General features: G+C 40.0%; 1 protein-coding gene across 2 annotated transcripts in view; it reads left to right on the top strand.

The window, feature by feature from the left end:
- Positions 1-22,816, top strand: part of syde2 (synapse defective 1, Rho GTPase, homolog 2 (C. elegans)) — a 28,676-nt gene continuing 5,860 nt past the window's right edge. Inside the window, exons 1-6 of one of the 2 annotated variants that reach the window (XM_039652180.2) lie at positions 1-1,383; positions 7,172-7,480; positions 13,316-14,442; positions 20,595-20,721; positions 22,087-22,268; positions 22,478-22,709. In XM_039652180.2, the coding sequence (XP_039508114.2) occupies positions 216-1,383; positions 7,172-7,480; positions 13,316-14,442; positions 20,595-20,721; positions 22,087-22,268; positions 22,478-22,709 (3,145 nt within the window). In that variant the 5' untranslated portion in view covers positions 1-215. The remainder of the gene's footprint in view (positions 1,384-7,171; positions 7,481-13,315; positions 14,443-20,594; positions 20,722-22,086; positions 22,269-22,477; positions 22,710-22,816) is intronic. The other variant, XM_039652181.2, reaches the window with a different exon arrangement.

The raw sequence follows: 22,816 nt of genomic DNA, 5'->3' as shown, positions 1-22,816 counted from the left end.
GCCTCTTAACCTTTAACCCCCACAGAAACTATCTGAACTATTTAGAGAGAGAGAGAATGTGTGTGTGTGTAATTTGATTTCAGTGGATCATGGAGCTTCGCTCAGACCGCGGTGTGTCGGACTCTCCTGCCCGCTCAGACGCGCCTCTCGCTCGGTCACTTCAGCTGAGGAGCGCCGCTGATCGGAACTAACGCTGGAGGACCGGATCGGTACCGATGGCTGATCCTCTGCGGAGGACAATTCTAGCCAAACTCAGGGGCAAGAAACCCAAAGGGAAAGACGCGAACCGGGCGAGAGAAGGTAAAGAAAAAGTTTCTCAAACGCAGTCAGACAGAGATTATTATTTATCACGTGAGATGAGAACCGGACCGGGGTCGCGAGAGCCGGACTCGCACCGGACCAGGGGCCCAGCTCCCGGGGTCTCGGATCCAGCCGAACCGAAGCGCTTCCACACGATCGGAGACTCGATAGGCTTCGGCAGTTGCGATACGAAACCCCAAACAGAGGCATTAAAACCAACAGATGGTCAAGATCAGACGCGTAAACAAACAAACGTTACATTACACGAGGAAAAGTCCGGGGAGATCAGTAGCACGGGCGACCCGAAACCCCGCGATATGTTTGATTATTTAGACGGAAATATCCAGGAAAGCGATTTGATCCAAGTTTTACAGAGTGCGTTGGAATATCGCGGAGATTTTAGGATTCAAAGCCCGACTTTTTTCCCCACCGAGCTGGAACTATCCGTGGCCCCCGGGGCCCCTCGACACCACTCGGTCGACAGCGAGGACGACGATTATTATGATAACCAAATTCTGCCATTTTACGAACCGTACGTTCAAAATCACGCGAACGAGCGACACGTAGTTGAGAAAATAACGAACAAAACCGCGCTCGAGACGACCCGACTGAAGTCGCAGTTAAAAGAAGCGTATTATCTGCTGCTAAACATCAGCTTCGACGGTCCGGTTGAGGATAACGTTAACGGGTTCGTGGAGGAGGACAGCAGTTCGAGTAGCCTTAGCTCGGGTGTATCTAGCGGGCGCTTCTTTACGGTTCTCGGTTTAACGGAGAGCAGAAGTTTGGAGAATATTCTGAAGACCGGGAGTGAACCGGTTCTCCAGCGCTCGGTGAGCGATAGCCGGGTCACGTACTCGTTACGAAGCGCGCATCCTCCGGTTGAATCGGTTCACGAACTGGTCTCCCCGAACCCTACGGGAGTCCCCACGACAACACCGGGCACGCGCCGGTGCCGCGACGGTCCCGCGCACAAACACCCGGGAGTGACCGTGAACAAGATGCAGGAGTGGATGCAGAAAGGGCGCGTGCTCTCGACCGAGATGAAGCACCGGATCGCGGGATCCTCCGTGAGGCCGAAAGCAGGTACGCGGAGCCCGAGCCTCGGCCCTCTCCTAACCGGGTGTTTCTGTAACTGGTGTCGGGTTTTTCCTCGTAACACGAGCATGTTAGATATTTGCTCTTTACTAACACACACACACACACTTTGTTTCTGACTCTGAGAATCACATTATCGTGTCTTTAATCCGGAGCACCGGCTGAGAGTAAAACATGATTTGGTGTTGATGGTTCATTTAGACTGGAGTGTGTGGCGGGGAGGAATGTTTGTTTTGAGGAGACAACTGTTGATATAACTCTCTCTCTCTCTCTCTCTCTCTCTCTCACTCACTCACACACACACACACATTATTTGTCAACATTACTCTTAATATTCTCCAATAGGTGTGTGTGTGTGTGTGTGTGTGTTTACCCAGAGGGAGCTGCTCTCCAGAGATTCTTCTTCAGCGGGACACACACACACACACACACACACACACACACACACACACACACTGAGCCCCAGGGAGGGAATATTTGGAATGCCAAGGCCGTGGTTTCACTTGTTTGCTGTGTGTTCCCGAGGGCATGAATGCAGGATTACAGAAGACACATTACACATTTGTTAAACTGGGATTAGTGTGTTCTGTTATCCGCCGGTTATTCCAGTCGTAGGTGTGTGTGTGAGATGTCAACCAGTGCAATGAATGAACTAATGTTACTAGAGTGTGTGTGAGATCTCAACCAGTGCACTGGACTAATGTCACCAGGGAGTGTGTGTGCTCTGATTTATTACGTAACATTAGGAAAAAATATTTTAACCCTAATTCAAAAAGAAAAACGAAGAAATGATCTTTTGCTGAAGGAAAACGAGACCTGTTGTGTATCTTTAATATTATTTGCATTTGGACATTTTCTTGACCGTAGGCATCACACAGTGTTTTACTGTATTATAATTCACTTCTAAAATCACGCATTTTAGTAATAAAGTGCATTAAATGCAGTGCAGTAAATAACATCACAGTGCAACAAAAAATTGGGGGAAACAATTAAGTAAAATTAAAATTATGTAAAATACTGGGCCTATTCCTTTTGATTTTAAAGTAAAATATTTCTATATGAGATCCACATTTGTCAGCAACATTGTGGCCGGTGTGTTACCGCGAGCTGATTGGCCGGAGCTGGCGATGACATCATAACAGGATTGAATGTGAATGTGGCGCACGATAGATCGGGATCTAAAGAGGATTCGGGAATTATGGGAAAACTCGGATAACAGCGGCGTTTACTCGATCAAAGCTCCCAGAATGCATTAAAGCACGAGTTTAGCAAAGAAACACACTTTTACACGAGCTTTACTCGCAGGAGCTTTGGGTTGTTCTCTGCAGGACTTTTAAATATGTGAAAAGTGTCCAAATGTGTTTCTAGTTGTTTATTGGATCGTCCTTCTCCGGAAGTGTTTCGTTTGGCTCCTGATCTGTTTCTCCCGCTGTGTGGTGTGTGTGTGTGTGTGTGTGTGTGTGTAATTGTTTCCCGACTCCCTTGAGTTACGGCTTCTGTAACTGAATACGCTGCTGCTCCATATTTAGAAGTGTCTAAAGTTCACGCTTGTTTGTGCGTCTGATGTGCACGTGTGTGTGTGTGTGTGTGTGTGTGTGTGTAAATATTCAGAGGAAGGCAGTAAATGTGTGTTGGCTGGAATTCTCTGCGTGTGAGAGCTTGTCCTCCGTTATGAAAGACCCTTTAACTGAGTCTCGGCATTCACAGCTGAGCTTTTAACTCGATAACCTCGATCGCACACACACACACACACACTCCGTAATGACCCGAACCCCGCAGCGGAACAGCGTCTGAAGCGCTTCTCTGTCTCGCGGTGTGGATGGATGCTCTGGAAACGGGTTCCTTCATCAGTTTAAAGCGCTCATTGATGAAGTCTTGACGTTGTTTTTAGGCTTGTGTGTAACTCATTACAAGTAAAGTGAGTTACGTAATCAGATTACTTTTTCAAGTATACTTAAAAAATACTTTCTTCTGTCAAATCAACTTTTATTTGGTTTGTGGTTCAGATAACGTATTATTTTGAGTTTCTGATTATTAAATTAATCTCCTTAATTAACTCAATATTTCAATTTCAATGAACTTTTTTGTAAGGCAACCAGGTTACTTCATTTTTTTAACTTAAACCAGCAATATTTTTTTACAGTGTAGCTAGTAAAGTAACGCATTACTTTTAAAATTTACAACAAAACATTTGAGTTAAAATAAGTAACGCAAGTTTTGCACATTTATTGACTGACAGCGCTCCTGTCCCCATGACAAAGCGTGTGTGTGTGTGTGTGTGTGTGTAAAAACATGATGCTTACTGTGTTAAACTTTCTCCTGCTTCTTCTGTTGTCCAGAATATCAGCAAGGGTTTGTTTGCTTTCCTCGACTGGATACGCGTGAATCTGCATTTCCTTCAGCATCCTTCAGGCTTATTATTTCACTTTAGGTGTGAAAGGGTCTTTACATTTGCCTAAAAATACTGTGTAACTTTTTATTGTAAAAAAACAAGCCCAGCCGAGGTGGAAAAAAAGTCATGTGATGCATTACTTTCCTAATTATCGGTTTCAGCTTTCAAATATAAAGAATTATCGGTTTCAGCTTTCAAATATGAAGAATTATCGGTTTCTGGCTTTCAAATATGAATATGAAGAATTATCGGTTTCTGCTTTCAAATATAAAGAATTATCGGTTTCAGCTTTCAAATATGAAGAATTATCGGTTTCTGCTTTCAAATATGAAGAAATATCGGTTTCTGCTTTCAAATATGAAGAATTATCGGTTTCTGCTTTCAAATATGAAGAATTATTGGTTATTGGCTTTTAAATATAAAGAATTATCGGTTTCTGCTTTCAAATATGAAGAGTTATCGGTTTCTGCTTTCAAATATGAAGAATTATTGGTTATTGGCTTTCAAATATAAAGAATTATCGGTTCCTGCTTTCAAATATGAAGAATTATCGGTTTCTGCTTTCAAATATGAAGAATTATCGGTTTCTGCTTTTGAATATGAAGAATTATCGGTTTCTGCTTTCAAATATGAAGAATTATTGTTTATTGGCTTTCAAATATAAAGAATTATCGGTTCCTGCTTTCAAATATGAAGAGTTAGCGATTTCTGCTTTCAAATATGAAGAATTATTGGTTATTGGCTTTCAAATATAAAGAATTATCGGTTTCTGCTTTCAAATATAAAGAATTATCGGTTCCTGCTTTCAAATATGAAGAATTATCGGTTTCTGCTTTCATATATGAAGAATTATCGGTTATTGGCTTTCAAATATAAAGAATTATCGGTTTTTGCTTTCAAATATAAAGAATTAGCGGTTATTGGCTTTCAAATATAAAGAATTATCGGTTTCTGCTTTCAAATATAAAGAATTATCGGTTATCGGCTTTCAAATATGAAGAATTATCGGTTTCTGCTTTCAAATATGAAGAATTATCGGTTTCTGCTTTCAAATATGAAGAATTATCGGTTTCTGCTTTCAAATATGAATAATTATTGGTTATTGGCTTTCAAATATAAAGAATTATCGGTTTCTGCTTTCAAATATAAAGAATTATCGGTTATCGGCTTTCAAATATGAAGAATTTTCGGTTTCTGCTTTCAAATATGAAGAATTATCGGTTTCTGCTTTCAAATATGAAGAATTATCGGTTTCAGCTTTCAAATATGAAGAATTATCGGTTTCTGCTTTCAAATATGAATAATTATTGGTTATTGGCTTTCAAATATAAAGAATTATCGGTTTCTGCTTTCAAATATGAAGAATTATCGGTTATTGGCTTTCAAATATAAAGAATCATCGGTTTCTGCTTTCAAATATAAAGAATTATCGGTTATCGGCTTTCAAATATAAAGAATTATTGGTTTTGGCTTTAAAATATGAAGAATTATAGGTATTGGTAAAATTTTACATATTGTGTGTGTGTTTTTAAACTCGAGGTGTGTGTGATTCAGAGATGCTGACACCTTGTTTTTCCTCTCCGGGTCTCCATGAGTCTCCACAGGAGAATCAGCCGAGGAGGAAAGATCCGTTAAAGAGCTTATCGAGAGCTCAAATCCTGCTTACATAAGAGCGGACTCACATGCTTCAGTCTGGGGCACTTCAACTGTACCGACACACACACTCCAGCATCTATGATCATCATACACTGACACACACTCCAGCATCTGTGATCATACACAGATACACACTCCAGCATCTATGATCATACACTGACACACACTCCAGCATCTATGATCATACACTGACACACACTCCAGCATCTATGATCATACACAGATACACACTCCAGCATCTATGATCATAAACAGACACACACTCCAGCATCTATGATCATAAACAGACACTGTTTTCAAGTCAAACTGTCTGGAAATGAGATTGAGAAACGTGATAATGCACATCACTACCATATTTACCGTAGCATGTCACAGCAAGACTTAATCTCGTCCGTAAATCACGTCCCACACACGTACACACACACACACACACACACACACACACACACGTACAGTAGAGCTGAAGGATTCAGGATGAACTGAGAATCAACGTTAGTTTGTTTAAAATATAGATCACGATGCAAAGTGAGATATTTCAAGCCTTTAATTGTTATAATTGTGATGATTGTGACTTATAGATTATAATATTCTAATTTTGAATTTGGGGTTTTCATATCTGTAAGTCATAATCATCAACATTAGAACAAAAAAAGTTCTGAAATATCTTGAAATATCTCACTTTGCATGTTATGAGTCTATATAATATATTAGTTTCTTATATTAGTAAGTTGAATTACTAAAATAAATGAACTTTTGCATGATATTCTAGTTTCTCGAGTCTCACCGGTGCATTAACGAATGCACATTTATGGTCTACCGATGAGCATTAGAAACTAAATCTGAATCTTTTGAATGGTAGTGTACATATTGCATATGAATGTCATGTGACTTTGAATGTCATGGATCTGCGAGAACAATAGCTGGAACGTCTGGATCTGTCATATCGGTAAAATCATCATAATTGTGTGTTTGGGACGTGGCTTATGATGGAGAAACTTATGTTTTTGTAATAAGGCTCTCAAAAATTATATAAAAATTTGTTATCGGTCAACATATCGGTTATGAGCTTTCAAATATAGAGAATTATCGGTTATCGGTATCGGTAAAAATGTTCATATCGGTGCATCCCTATTATGTTTCATTTCAGCATTATTCAATTAACAACAATGTTTTTTAGTAATTTAGTTTATTGAGAACAACACTGGTTGCAAATATTATTAGTTTGCTGAAGGTTTTGTGGATACACAGTTTTTTATTTTCAGATTTCATTAGTTTGTTTTAGTTTTCGTTTTGTGTTAAATATTTCCTAAATTGTTTGTATTTTTTATTTCAGCTAGTAATTTTAGTACTTTCAACTTATTCCATGGCAAAATTTCTAATATTAATTTAGTTTAAGTTTTATTAATCTAATACTTATATTTTATATCAGCTTTATCATTACTGAAAGATATAGCAATCGGATTTTTATATATATATATATATATTTCGCTTGATCAAACCGGATGGACTTGCATGTTTTTGTGCTAATCACAGATTCATTTAAATTAATTTCACTTAATTAATTTAAACTCATATTCCACCCATATAATATATTTAATGTCAGTTTGATTATGCACTGTTGTTCTAACCGTACGCACTTGCATGATGTGCTAATCATAGAGAAGTCATTTAAATTAGCGCTACTTCCAAGTTTCTTTTGTGACGTTTTGCGTTTTTTTTCTTTCATAGCACCGATGGAGTGTGTCGCCGGGTCGTCAGGTGTGTATCCGCGAGACCTGTTTGCACCGTTCAACCACATCACTGTCTCCAAAAAGCGCAACTGGCTCCAGCAGAGCGTTCTCAGGCCCCGGCTAGCCGACGACAACGAAGCCGACGACGAGGGCGAGATTTGGTACAACCCTATTCCTGAGGACGAAGAGCCCGACTGCGTTCCCACCATCAGGGTGTCTCACACGGGTCCTGTGGTCGACGGCGACGGCGAAAAACCGACACTCACGTGCAAAACGCAGGAGGAGAACCTCACCGTCAGAGCGACAGGTATTTTACGTTTGTTTTCCGAGTTGGAATGCCAATTTTCACCATCAATTGCGTTTGTTCTTGTTGCGTGAGCGTCGAGTGCGTGGAGGCGGGAGTAATGGGCATTTCAGATATTTTGAATTGGGACTGCAGTTCCAGTTTCCACCACTAGCTGTCAATCTTACAGAGTCCACCTGTGTCATATTAAGGAGGATCTGTTGACAGAAATGCAATATCATATTCATAACCATATGTAAGGTATTTTTACACTACTGAAAACAATGAACCGCTAAATAGTTTTAAAACAAAAATTGAACAGAATAAGTTGTAATATAAAATATAATATTAATAATTATTATTATTGTTATTATTACTAAATAAAAGTATTAAACAAAATGTTATTATAATAATAGTAATTATAATTATTGTTATATGAGGATTATTGTTACTAAATAAAAGTATTAAACAAAATAAGGAATATTACGATTGTACCATTTATATTTTTAAGAGATATGTAATCGAGTATTTAATAATTATTACCATTAAATTGTAAAATATGAAACAAATTAGAAATATTACTAATATATGATTATAGTTATGAAAGAATTATATTAAACAAAATATATAAATATATATAAATATAATAACAATAATGATAATTGTCATTGTCATTTATCATTGTTATTAATATTATTATTACGAAATAAAGTATTACATTTAAAAAGAAATATTACTATTGTAATTAAATTATATAACGATAATTACTATTATTATTTTTAGTACTTAAAATGTTAAACAAAATAAGGAATTTATTTTGAGATAAATTATTTTAATAATAATAATTCTTGTTTATTTACTTATTTTACAGGATAACGGTAACATTACAGTACTGATGCTTATGGCATTAAGGGACCTCCTCGTTAAACCACACAGATGTCTGATGATATAAGATCCTGAGCTGTGGTGTGTGTGTGTGTGTGTGAACACACAGATGTTTGTGTAATGTTAATGTGATCTGTAATATCAGTGTTAGGCACAGGGTTTATGACCGGGATCATATCATCAGATCTATATTTAGCGAGTTATGAATGTGTGAGATTGTTGACTAATGCAGTCATGCGTATTAGAGAGGCTGTCAGCGACACACACACTCCTGGCTCTGTGTGAGCGCTCATCAGTGTGTGCAAACTGCAGTCCATACATATATTTATATATATAGGATTTGTATAATATATTTAGAAATTACATGTAAATAGTTATTTCTTCTTCACTAGTTTTTAGTAAAGTTATTCTGTGTGTTGGTTGAGTTGAGTGTGTGTGTGTGTGTGTGTGTGTGTGTGTGTGCGTGTGTGAAACACAAGCGGCTCAAACGCCAATCCAGCTCTCGCTCTGACATCACTGATGACACAGAGACGCTAATATTACCCACAATCCCCTGGGTGGCAGGTAACCGGATCTGAGTGTGACATTGTGAAAGGCAGTGTGTGTGTGTATGTGTGTGTCTGTGTGAGTGAGTGAGTGAGTGTGTGTGCTGTGTATAATTATTTTGTATATATAAATACACACACATGCATGTATATATTTAAGAAAAAAAAAGTGTTTTTAATATATAAAATATTTATATATTATATAAATTATGTGTGTGTGTATATATATATAGTAAATATATGCATTTGTGTTTTTATATATACAAAATAATTATACACACACACACACACACATATATATATATATATGTGTGTGTATATTTCATATGTACATTTAATATATATATATAATTCTTTATATGGATATGATGAAGTCACAGAATGCTAAAATGATCTGTAAAGAATATTTTAATATCTGTTAATGGTATGAAACTTATTGTAGAGAGACGTATAATCAGAGAGCGCTCCTGCTCCGGATAATGATGTTCATATACGCCAGCTCTCCTCTTCAGTCATTAGTTCAGCTCATCTCACACTCATGAATTAAACGAGAGCCTTAAAGTATTAATGAAATGTGTGTGTGTGTGTGTGTGTGTGTGTAATTGAGCTTTATTCTGTGGCTCTGAATGAAACCTTTGAATTATTTACAGAAAGAACAGATCTGGGATCAGTTCAACACACAGTCCATGACATCAGACTGCACTATCGCAGATAAACACACGTGTGTGTGTGTGTGTGTGTTCGTCTGTGAGTGCATCTGTTTGCGTTAGTGTGTGTCTGTGTGTGTGTGTGTGTGTTTGTGAGTGAGAGAGTGTGCATGTGTGTGTGTGTAGGGGGTTCTATTTTTTTGTATATCCATGTGTGATTGTGTCTGTGTGTGAGTGTGTGTGTTTGTGAGTGAGAGAGTGTGCATGTGTGTGTGTGTAGGGGGTTCTATTTTTTTGTATATCCATGTGTGATTGTGTCTGTGTGTGAGTGTGTGTGTTTGTTCGTAAGTGAGGATGTGTGTGTGTGTTTTTGTTAGTGTGTAATTTTGTCTGTGTGTGTGTGTGTGTGTGGGGGGGGGGGGTGTTTTATTTTTTCTATGTCCGTGTGTGTGTGTGTGTGTGACAGTTTTAAGGCTGTAAAATGTCTTCTGACACTCTATAATTAGTGTGACTGGTGACCAGATCGACCCACTGACACCTGCCACTATCAGACATGCTAAATAATCACACACACACACACACACACACACACACACACTGTCAAGGAGCATTAGCAATTCTTTCAGATATATCATATCACAATGTATATACGAAAAACGTTTACAAGTTTGCATGTGTGTTTGTGAGTGCATGTGACGTGAGTGAGTGTGTGTGTGTGTGTGTTTGTCTGAGTGCCTGTTTCTGTGTGTGCGAGTGTGTGTGTGTGTGTAAAACGGATGCACCCGACCCATGTGTACAAGAACTACATAAGATGGTTCATAAACGATGACAAAAACTTCTTATTTGGTTGATCTGTCCCTTTAAAGAAACACTGCTTTTTTTCAGAAGTGTGATTCCCTGTGGCATCTCTCTCTCTCTCTCTCTCTCTCTCTCTCTCTCTCTCTCTCTCTCTCTCTCTCTCTCTCTCCTCTCTCTCTCTCTCTCTCTCTCTCTCTCTCTCTCTCTCTCTCTCTCTGTCTCTCTCTCTGTCTCTCTCTCTAACAGAATCGGGTCTTTGTTTTATCTGGCGGGTTAGTGCCACATGAAACGCCGGGTGTTGAAGGAGGCTAACTCCGGCAACAGAGCCGCTGTTGTAGTAAAGCAGACGAACATGTCATGTGATCAGAGAGGAGGAGAGGGCGAGGGAGAGAGATGAGGCTAATCTGCAACTTTATTAGAAATCCGGTTCGTAACGGTGAAGTGCTGTGGAGGAGATCACGGCATCCAAGGGCCCGCAGTCTCTCGTTAAGGGAATCTACGAATCTAGAGCTGATTATGATGGAGCGATTTAAAGGGGTGACGACGATTTGTTACTTTTTGAGAATGATCAAAAAACACACACCGTCCCTTTAAATGCAAATGAGCTGCTGCAGAGGGCGGAGCTACAACAGTCCGATTACCTGAAAATTTCAAAAATTGTTTAGCCTTTTTGCCTTTTATGTTTCGGAGTCGGGCAACGATGGCGAGACTCAAGAAGAAGTGACGACATGTAGAAGCAACAGGACGTTTCTAAGTAGTTAGTCAGTCTATTTTTACGCATCTGATGTGGAGTTAACGATCTTCAAGTCTTTGAGTAGCATATTCTGTCTTGATAATCTATAAATCGTGTCAACATTACACACCAACTACAGCTAGAAAAGGGAAATCATCCTTTACCACCCCTTTAACCACTGCGCTCTCGGCCAGAGGAGGTCTGGGTAAACGCTCCGCTCTGGAATTTTCCACAGATGTTTCGTGTTTTTGATGTGTGTGGCTGTTCTGGGTAGGGAATTTTTTGGGATATATGTAGTTATTAAGTTGTGCATGTACTGTATGTGTGTGCGGAGCAAAGGGGGAATCCTGTGGACTGAACAGGAGTGAACAGGCAGAAGGAATTATGGATAATGGGTCAAGTTTGTCCATTTATTGGGCTTGTTTTAGGCACACAACAAGGGGATGGAATAATTTGATGATACAGTCAAACCAAAGATTATTCAGAAACCAGATATAATTTTTCATATTTTTTTTAACTAGTGTGTGCAAGACACTATAGTTCATTTATGTAAGAGAGCAGAGCAAAATAAAGTAAACGGTGACATATTACACCCAAATATTCTTCATACAGCGACTACCAGTGAAAAGTTATTCCTCCACTTTGAGCTGATGATGTGTGTTTTCTGTAAGTGCTAATGCTCTTTTTACACACACACTGAACAACATGAAGCATTGCTTGAGCTAAACTGCTATTATCTAATTGTGTAGTTAAATTTAACAGATCTTCAACATAATTCATGTGTGAGAGTCCAACAGAAGGACGGACAAAACCAGTCCAATATCCATTGATTCTTGTCATATTTTATTATCATGTTCTAACTATAGCAAATAAACCATGATAATGTGAGAAATGTTGAAGGTGTCAGACTCAGAATAAAGTTTGGTTTGAATAACTGAAGATGTAAGAAGTGGTAACGCTGAATTATTAAGCACCAGTTGCACTGAATTAAAGTCCTTAAACACTCATGTGTCTGCACTGCTTCTACTGATTAAGGATTTTGCTTTAAACATCCCAAATAACTGTTACTTTCAGAAAAGAGTTGGGCATGCAGTTCTAGAAAAATACTTTGAAGCGTCTATCGATTCGAATACGTTTTTTTTGTGTGTGTGTATGTCTCTCTTACAGTGATTTAATTATAGTTCCCCTGTAGTCAATCATTTTATCCCTTAAAACTCATCTTTGATCACCAAAATTACATATTTAAAAGTTTTTTCCTTAATAATAATGTATTTTATGCTTTAAAATATCTTGAATGTAACTCGACACCCTGGCCTCATTTAGAATACGTGGTTCTATGAATATGCAAATGAGCCCCGCCTCCACTACTCAGCTCAGAGATCCACTCTTTGACGATCACACGTTGATCAGGGGTGCGTTTCCCGAAAGCATCGTTAGCCAACAATGGTCGGAAGTTCCGTCGTTATCTGCATAGTTTCACGAGTCGGTGTTTCCCGTAACCATCGTTCCAACGGATATTCGCAAACAACATCGCAAAGTTGTGTGGTTTTGTGGTTAGAGGCATCGTTTCTATATTGCATCACATTTGGAGGTAATAAATCCTTATCTTGAGCAAAATAAGCAAGCTGACATTCAGTACAACGGTGCCTTTTATTTACAATACATACAAATGGAATTTACGTCTTTTAGTTTTTCAAAAGATTTGAACTAACGCGTTTGAAGAGTGCGCATGTGCGAACGTGCTCTACTATGTGAGAACGAGCCAAATATTGAGTCTGGTAATAAAGCAAAACAACGGAGAACAATTAGAAATAGTCCTCAGATGACATGTCTGTAATTTATATAAAACAAATCTAGCGTTAATTGGATCTCAAACAGTTTCATTAAAAGTACTTATCACTCAACGACGTGCAAAACCAACGTGGTTGAACGATACTTTGCGACAGTGGGTTTCGGGAAATAGTCGTGATTAGCTAGTTGATTATTCCAACGATGCATCGTACTATGGTAGCGAAACAGCGAACTACGTCGTTGTACGGGAAACGCACCCCAGATTGGTTACAATGAAGTTTGTACCTCAGCAATGCTGTCTTGTCTTGTATAACACCACCTTAGACATATAAAAAAAAACATTAAAAGCTGGATTTTCATTTCAGGGGGACTTCAAAAAGTACTCCCACACGATTTAGAGTTGATTTTTCCCAACGACTAGGGGCAATTTACTAATTGAACCCTCCTTTTCTTCCCGTAGATCCTTCAGAGCAATCAACTGGTGGACTTTCTCCCTCTTCTAGTCCAAACCCAGCTAAAAGGAGCACAGCTATCAACTGGTCTTTCCCCGATAAAATCAAGTCACCACGGACTGTCCGGAAACTTTCTATGAAGATGAAGAAACTGCCCGATCTTAGTCGGAAGCTTAGCGTTAAAGGGAACCCTAGCAATGTGTCCATCAGCAACAGCCAATCAGAACCAAGGGCTCACTCACCTAGAGCCAATGGGATTGCAGAACTTGGCCAGTCCCGGCCCAGGCTGTCTCCGTCGGGAGTTACGACTGCATTGGCGAGTGGTAATGTGATTTGGCGGTACCATCTCGACAGCAGTGTTTCTACTCAGCACAACTTTGATAAAAGGAGGAGCAACTGTGGCGGCATTCCCAAATCGGCAAGTAAGGGAGGTTACCTAAGTGACGGAGACTCGCCTGAACTTGTGGCCAAGTCGGGGAAACACGGGAACTCTGAACGAAAGAACTGTAAAGCCCGAGATCCCAATGGGAATGGCGGAAGTCCGAAGCTCCCCGGCACCGAGTTGGATATCGATGCCTTCCGATCGTACAGTTTCTCCGAGCAGCCGAAGTGCCTAACCTTCATCTCTGGACTAATGAGTTTGCACTTCTACGGTGCAGAGGACTTGAAGCCACCACGGGTCGATTCCCGCAATGTTTACTGTGCCATTCAGGTGGACTCTGTCAACAAAGCTCGGACGGCTTTGCTTACCTGTCGCACGGCCTTTCTAGACATGGACCACACCTTTAACATTGAGTTGGAGAATGCCCAGCACCTCAAGCTTGTGGTCTTCAGTTGGGAATCAACCCCACGACGGAACCGGGTGTGCTGCCATGGATCCGTGATTCTCCCGGCGTTGTTTCGTGTGAGTAAGACACACCAGCTCGCGGTCCGTCTGGAACCGCGCGGGATGATCTACGTCAAGCTGAGTCTCATGGAGCAGAGGCAGAACTCCCTCGATGGCCCGGAGGGGGATCACGAAACGCAGGTTTTCGGCGTAGAGGCTCGGCGCGTGGTGGAACGGGAAGCTTCTGGATTAATGGTTCCACTGCTTATCGAGAAATGCATCTCTGAGATCGAGAGGAGGGGTTGTCAGGTGAGTGAGCGGAGCAGATCTTTTAGGCTCTTAAACCTGCTTGCAGTTCCTCATCAAATTTCCAATTTAAAGGTGAATCGTGTAATTGTTTTGATGCCTAATCACTCGGTACAAAGTTCTCCTATTGCAGTTTAATCTGTAACTATAAGTAAGCCATTGATATGCCGACTTTATGAGCAGCATCCCAAGGTGGCACCTTCAAAAGAGTCCTAGAACAGTTGGAAACGGGACTACCAGTGATGGGTCAGAAAGAGCAGTAGAGATGTTTGTGAAACTTGTTTGAGTTTTGCAGTTTAATTTACTCCCACTAGTAGCCCAGAAATAGCGCACTCTTGTTACTCCATGGCTAGATTCAGACTGCAGGTGAAATATGATCCCAATATAATATAATCCGATATTCCATATTGATATGGAAGACGGCTGCCAAGGTAGTCAGTGGAGAGGAGAGATAGTGATAGAGGCAATTGAGTGGAAATGGACACTGGGGTTACAACCCTACTCTTTACAAGAAGTGCCATTGGATTTTTTAATGACCACAGAGAGTCAGGACCTCGGTTTAAGTCAGGACCTCGGTCTCATCCGAAGGTTACAGTATAGTGTTCCCATCACTATACTGGGGCGTTAGGACCATAGACTGCAAAGAAAATGTGGGTGTAGTGTGTGTGACGTCACCCGTAGTGTTTCTGAAGAGCATTTTTGAAGCCCAAAGTGGGCGGAGACGGCCGTCGCCATCTTGGCAGCGCGTCATTCCCGAATAATCGTAAAAGTGCAGCGAGGCGGATTAGCTGAGGTGACTTGACGCTAACAGATAGCAGACAAACGGCTAGCAGAAATCCACCTGTCACTCAAGTGGCCACGCCCTTAATTACGCAGAACTTTCAGGCTTAATATAATTTAAACAGATGAGTTTAACCCCCCTCACAGTTTTCATGAAGGGCAGAATTACCTATATAGACCAAAACCACTTTTTGCACCAGGTTATAAACATGTTTTTTTTTCTGCTGTAAAGTTGGGCAGTTTGACATGGGGCTTTATGGGACTTTTGCAGCCGATCTTTAGTGGCCACAGAGAATGTCTAATTGAAGAGAATTGGCACTGGCTGGTTACTTCCGGGTTCTGGACTGGCTGCAGTAACGCGTCTCTGTCCATGCGGGGGCGCTCGCGGTCGAGTGCAGAATGAATGGGAGTCAATGGGGTTTCACCCCCAGAAATCCACTTTTCTCAGGATGTAATTTTTTGTCAAGTAATTTGCATTTAAAAGGGAGGGCTAAGATAATACACTCAGATGAAAATTGCATTTTTAAGTTCACTTATCGGTTCTAAAAATCCGTTCAAAAATGTGATGATGTCACACAATAGCAGAATGCTAGCGTGTTCTGGCCAACAACGGCCTAACCTGTAAGAAATCAAAGGGACACAAGTACTCGTTCATTCGACTTTTGGCCTATAATCTATATTGAACTTGCGGAATCAACAATAAAATGTATGTTGATTTAACGACAAGCAGGTGAAAGAGACACTTTTAGCCGTTTAGCCCCATAGACTCCCATTCATTCTGCTCTCGCCCGCGATCACCCCCAGTGGAATTCTAATGGAACTGCAACCAAGATGACACACAACAGGGCTAATAGGAAGTGCTGAGGCTCTCCGTTAGATGGGCTCTGGTGGCCAGTCGATAAACTGCAGTTTAAGTCACTTCCGTGTTGGATTCAAGAGGGAGACAGGAAGGTTTCTGCTTGGTTTGAACACAAACAGACCACAGGGTGAGCGCCCCCTACTGGCCTCACTAATCCCTCTTCCAGCCCCCACCTGGGTTTCCCTGCTTAGCTTCAGTGGGTGACTAGTGTTAGGCTATATATCTAAATCTTTGCACATGCGGGTCAGTTCAAGATCATGACCAGTTCGCACTCAAACCCGATATTAGCCAAACAAAACAGTGGAGCACCAAGACTTGCAGTATGAATGTAGCCTAGTTGCCCAGAAATGACACACTTTGCCTTGAAGTGTATGAGTGTCTTCTGTCATTTGTTAGGCTTTGGTTAAAGTGAGCTCGCCAACCGTTCTAAAGTCCGTGTCTATGGACATTACACGCTCACACAAACAAGCTTAGCAAGGCCTCTCTATGGGTTTGTGTGCACAGGCATATTGCCAAAGTTCTAGCCATTCATCTCCGTTACACACACACACACACAATCTGTCTCCGTTACAGTGTCACCCAGAGTTTAACGCTGTTCTCGTCCATTCATCCCACCAAGTGTGTCTGCTGTCAACCCTCAAAACAACTCTTGTCTGCTGTTCTCAGATCAGATGTACCCCAATACTCACGCATGGTCAATCTGACAGCTAAAGCCCATATATCTGAGATATATATAATGCAAAAGGTTAAGTAATTCAGTTTAAAAGGTGAAACTAATGTGTTATATGGACTCATTACATGCAAAGTGAGATATTTCGAGGCTAAGCCATAATCATCACAAATATCTTGAAATATCTCACTTTGCATGTAATGGGTCTATATAATATATTAGTTTCACCTTTTAAGTTGAATTACTGAAATAAATTAACTTTTGTACGATATTCAAATTTTTTGAGTTTCACCTGTATATATATACACACAAGTTTAGCATGTTTTTCTTGCGCTTGAAGTCGCACTGTTGTGCTGTAATTTTTTTAGATGATGTAACCTAGCAAGGTCATGTGACAAATGTGTAGCAAGGAATGCACAATATATCGGTGACCATATCGGTTTCTATCGCCCGATATATGTTGATTTTTAATGTTATCGTTATCGGCCTGATAAGAATTTTGGGCCGATATAGTAAAGCCAATAAATTATGGATTATTTTCAATTGCTTTAAATATGACTGGAAGAAAGGAAAATACAGTTAAGTGTAATTTTCAACAAGTCTGTCATAAAAGCTACGTAAAATTATAATGAGAACATTATAATTGTGTGCTTGTGTGCTTTTAATTTTTTGTAATCTGACTCTTGAAAATTTTGGATTGAGTGTATAACCAATATATCGGTTATCATCTTTCAAACATAAAGAATTATCGGTATCAACTATAATGTTCATAAAAAGTCACATACTTGTTAAGTTAGTGTGCAGTATTTAAGATTTTTTAGCATCTGAAGTAACAACTACATTTGTAGCCAAAATCAAGAAGAACTGTTCCTGGATTCATGCGGCGTAGTGAGGTCATGTGACAAGTGCACTTCTGGTACAGTTTCGACTAATGTGAATATGCTTGGTCATGTGACATTAATTGTGTTCACTGCCCTTTAAAAGCTAAAATGAAGTATATTCTATGTAGTTGTTCTGTATTTAGTTCACTGAATTATAATATTGTTGGTAAGTGAACTTGTTTTAAGGTGGGCGCTCTGCTGATCACGATGTGTGTGGGAACTTTACTAAAGCTTGTATAGACGAATCCGGCGAAACTACCGGAAGTAAGCGGGACGCCATTACTGAGCTGTTGCTGGGTAGCGTTGCGCCATTGCCTCCTATTGTTTTAGTTGCAACTTGCGTCCAGTGGAATAAACAGCCAGCGATTTACGACTGTCACTAACGTTACAACGTTATCCCTTGTATAATGTCGAGTGGGTAAACAGTTTCCGTTATAAATTGTTTCAATGGTGGCAGTAAAATTTCAATTTTGAAGAAAAAAACATTGTGAATACCCCGGGTCGACTGCCCCTGTCTGGCGTACGGTTTACAGATTTCCTGGGCGAGTACAAGACGTGGACATTCGCGTATAATAACAATTATTTAATGACATAAGTAAAAAAAATATAATAAATATGTGATATAGTGATCAGCAAAATCTCCTCTCTTGCTATTTTTTCTATTCAATTAACATGCTATGGTCATTAAATGGCTTTCCTGAGCTAAATGTAACGTTATGTGACATAATTGTTTTCCTGCTGTTATATTGACCTCTTTCCATGGTTTAAAAACACTAATTGGTCGATATTATGTATACTTTCTAGCTGTAACGTTACCTTACCCTTGCCTGTTGCAATGTGAAAATGAGATAAATAATGGACACAAATGAAAAACATGAATTTGTTTATTTGATTTCATTCATTTATTTATTTATTGTTGCCAAATGGACAGATCTTTTTATAGTTTCCTCGTTAGCAAACGTTAGCCTAGCTAGCTTGCCAAGCTATTTTCATAAATAACGTTAATCTGTAAGATCGTTTGTACCTTCATCTGTGACTGGAGGCCACTGCAGTCACAGATCAAACCAACAAGTCATTCTGCCTGGCTGTAGCTGTCATCGAGGGTGAGTTTGCGTTATCACCGAGGTTTGTTTACATACCGGTGCATATGTCTATATGCCTGTGTAACAGCTCAGTAATGGCGTCGCCACAAGATGGCAGCCTACACAGAACGCTCGTCGGATTCGTCTATAGTTTGCCTTAAGACGCATGAAATGCGAAGGTCACGCATGCTGAAGGAATGCTTCTTATGAACTAAGGCCGCGGGGAAACATCCACCCAGTGTGTGTGTGTGTGTGTGTGTGTGTGTGTGTGTGTGTGTGTGTGTGTGTGTGTGTGTTAATGATTGGCTGTGTGCCGTGAGGGTTTTTCCCCAGCCCTTCTTGCCTGTTTAACCCTTTTGTTGCCTTTTTGACCGACAAATTGTACGTTGTTTTTTTTTTTTACTTTATCGGAATGGTACGAAACGTGGTGAGGTGTGTGTGTGAATGCACAAAAAGGTTAAATGGTCCTGAAATAAATCATCACATTTGTGTTTCTCACGGTCAGACATGAGTGATGAGTTTCCTCTAGTGGAAGCGTTTGGTACTGCAGTCGAACACACTCTCACTGAACGCTTATTTTTGTAAAAATATGAAGCTCAAATTTGAAGCATAACTTGTTTAGATTTATGGCTTTGATTTTCTTGCCGTTTTAAAGTAAAATGTGTTTTTGAAAATATAGATTTGCTGTGTTTGCGCATTAGTCTGACCTCTAAGAGCCGCTCCGGACAGTGTGTGTGTGTGTGTGTGTGTGTGTGTGTGAGTCTAGTGGATACGTGTGGCTGCAGCCCAAATCAAACATTCCTAGTGTGGTTTAGTGTGTGTCACGCTAGCGATCGAGTCTGCGGTCACTGAGAGTCACAGAGTGTGTGTGTGTGTGTGTGTGTGTGTGTGTGTGTGTGTGTGTGTCGCGGAGAGCAGAGGAAGCGGTCGCTGGATTCAGGAACTTCTCGGCTGTTAGAACAAGATATTATTTCCTCTGGGTGACATTTTTAGAGTTTAACACACACACAGACACACACACACACACACACCTACATAAAGGCACACACACATACAGATACACAAACACAGGTACACACACACACATGCATACAGACTCACACAACTCATACGTGTTTGATTGACAGGTTGTGTTTGATTGACAGCTATTTGTTTGACAGGTTGTGTTTGATTGACAGCTATTTGTTTGACAGGTTGTGTTTGATTGACAGGTTGTGTTTGATTGACAGGTGGTGTGTTTGTTTGACAGTTGTGTGTTTGATTGACAGCTGGTGTGTTTGATTGACAGCTGTTGTGTTTGACAGTTGTGTGTTTGATTGACGAGTTGTGTTTGATTGACAGCTGTGTGTTTGATTGACAGGTGGTGTGTTTGATTGACAGTTGTTGTGTTTGATTGACAGGTTGTGTGTGTGATTGACAGTTGTGTGTTTGACAGGTTGTGTTTGACAGCTGTTGTGTTTGATTGACAGGTGGTGTGTTTGATTGACAGCTGTTGTTTGAGTGACAGCTGTTGTGTTTGATTGACAGTTGTGTGTTTGATTGACAGCTGTTGTGTTTGACAGTTGTGTGTTTGATTGACAGCTGTTGTGTTTGACAGTTGTGTGTTTGATTGACAGCTGGTGTGTTTGATTGACAGTTGTGTGTTTGATTGACAGCTGGTGTGTTTGATTGACAGTTGTGTGTTTGATTGACAGCTGGTGTGTTTGATTGACAGCTGTTGTGTTTGATTGACAGTTGTGTGTTTGATTGACAGCTGTGTGTTTGATTGACAGCTGTTGTGTTTGATTGACAGTTGTGTGTTTGATTGACAGCTGGTGTGTTTGACAGTTGTGTGTTTGTTTGACAGGTTGTGTTTGATTGACAGCTGTGTGTTTGATTGACAGGTGGTGGGTCTGTATCGTCTCTGTGGTTCGGCTGCGGTGAAGAAGGAGCTCCGGGAAGCGTTCGAGAGGGACAGTCACAGCGTCGAGCTCTCGGAAAACAACTATCCGGATATCAACGTCATCACAGGTATGAACACGCGTGTTACGGTTACACACATTTACATATCAACTTTCCATTTTGTTCAGCATAGATTTATGTGTGTGTGTGTGTGTGCACATGTGCGTTCATGCGTGTGCTTATATGTGTGTGGTGTGAGCTTGATGCCCGCTGTGTAGTTTTGTATGAGCAGGTGGTGTTTATTTGTCTTGTGTGGCTGAATGTCCCATCATGCATCTGGCCACCAGCCAGCCAATCAATCTGCTATATATAGCAAACTTTTACATATCAACATATCAATATTGTTCAGCGTATATATGTGAGTGCATGTGCGTGCGTAAGTGTGTGTGTGTCTTCAGTTGCTGCTCATGACATGCTGCTGTCTCAGTCACACACACTTCCGAGGTCAGAGGTCACTTCTGACTGAATTAGCGCTTCTATTTGCAGTGTGCTAATCATCGTGTGTGTGTCAGTGAATCTGAAACCCCTGTGGGACTGTTGAGGATACCAGCTCATGAACACACAGTAAAAACACACGTTAGTGTAAGGGGACAGAATCTACAGTTTGTACAGTATAAAATTATTACGTCTATGGAGTCCCCACAAAGTAGCTAAATAAACGTGTGTGTGTGTGTGTGTGTGTGTCTGTATTTAGCTCTGGCTCAGCCCCACAAACCACATATTCAATTGTGTGTGTGTGTGTGTGTGTGTATTTATTTACTTTTTTAATCTATTATTTTTGATTATTATAATCTAGTTTTTATTTGTCATATTTTTATGTATTTGTTTTTTTTTATCAAGTTTTCTTAATTTATTTTAATCTAATTCTTATCAGTTATTTATTTATTTTATTTGTTTATTCAAATCTTGTTTTTATGTTTTTACATTTTCATGAATTATTTTACATTTATTTGTTTGTGTTTTACTTATTTTTATTTATTTCAATATTGTTTTTATTATGTATTTATTTACATATTTTTTATCTTTAATCGACTTTTCTTATTTTTTTTATCTAATTCTTATGTTATTTTTTACAACACTTATTTTTATGAATTACTTTTACATTTATTTATTTGTTTATTTTCTTGTTTTTAATTTTTTTTATATTATCTATATATAATTTTATTGATATTTTTATTGATTGGTTTAATTATTATTTTTATCATTTATAATTTTTTTTTTTATAATTTATGTATTTGTTTATTTATATATTTATTTAAATTATATTTTTATTTATTTAATCTATTTATGGATTTATTATAATTTAATTTTTATGTTATATATTTTTAGTTTATAAAAGATTTATCTATATCTTTTTTTTCCTCTATTTCCTGTGGGCTGTTTCGCTGTGCTGATCTGATGTGTGTGTGTGTGTGTGTGTGTGTGTGTGTGTAGGCGTGCTGAAGGATTTTCTGCGAGAGCTTCCTCGTCCTCTGATCACTCCGCCGCTGTACGAGTCGGTTCTGGAGGCGATGTCGAAGCGGCCGCTGCTGATGGGAAGCGGCGTGTGTGAGAACGACCTGCTCGACACGGATCACGCCGTCAGCCTGATGGAGATCCTGCCCGACGTGGAGAAGGTACAGGGACACTATCCATGACCTCACGTGTGTGTGTGTGTGTGTGTGTTTCTGCCACTGGTGTGAAGTGTTTGAGTAAATGTAATTAGTTACCGTATTTAAAGAAATTGGAATTGGTAGCGTGTAAAGAGTTATCTTCACTGTAAGGGATCTGTGCTTTACTCAAGGATGGTTCAGGTCGTCTCACACCTGTGGTTTCTGCTCTCCAGGCGACCCTGCGTAAGCTCCTGGATCACCTGAAGCGCGTGGCGTCTCATCACGAGGTGAATAAGATGACCTGCCAGAACCTGGCGGTGTGTTTCGGACCGGTTCTGCTCAGCCAGCGGCAAGAGGCGTCGTGTCACGGGAACCGGGTCTTCATCGACTCCGAGGAGCTGGCCAGCGCTCTGCACTTCAAGAAGCACATCGAGGTGCTGCACTATCTGCTCCAGCTCTGGCCCGGTGAGAACTAAACACTCGCTATTATACATTACCCTCATTATAATAAACGGCATGTGAGATTCACACACATTCGATTCGTTTCAACTTCTGGAGAGAAATAGCGCAGA

The sequence above is a fragment of the Pimephales promelas genome, chromosome 20 (genome assembly GCF_988280905.1).
Source record: "Pimephales promelas chromosome 20, fPimPro1.hap1.1, whole genome shotgun sequence".
NCBI lineage: Eukaryota > Metazoa > Chordata > Actinopteri > Cypriniformes > Leuciscidae > Pimephales > Pimephales promelas.
Note: the sequence above shows the minus strand (reverse complement) of the source record. Positions and strands in the feature narration are given on the sequence as shown.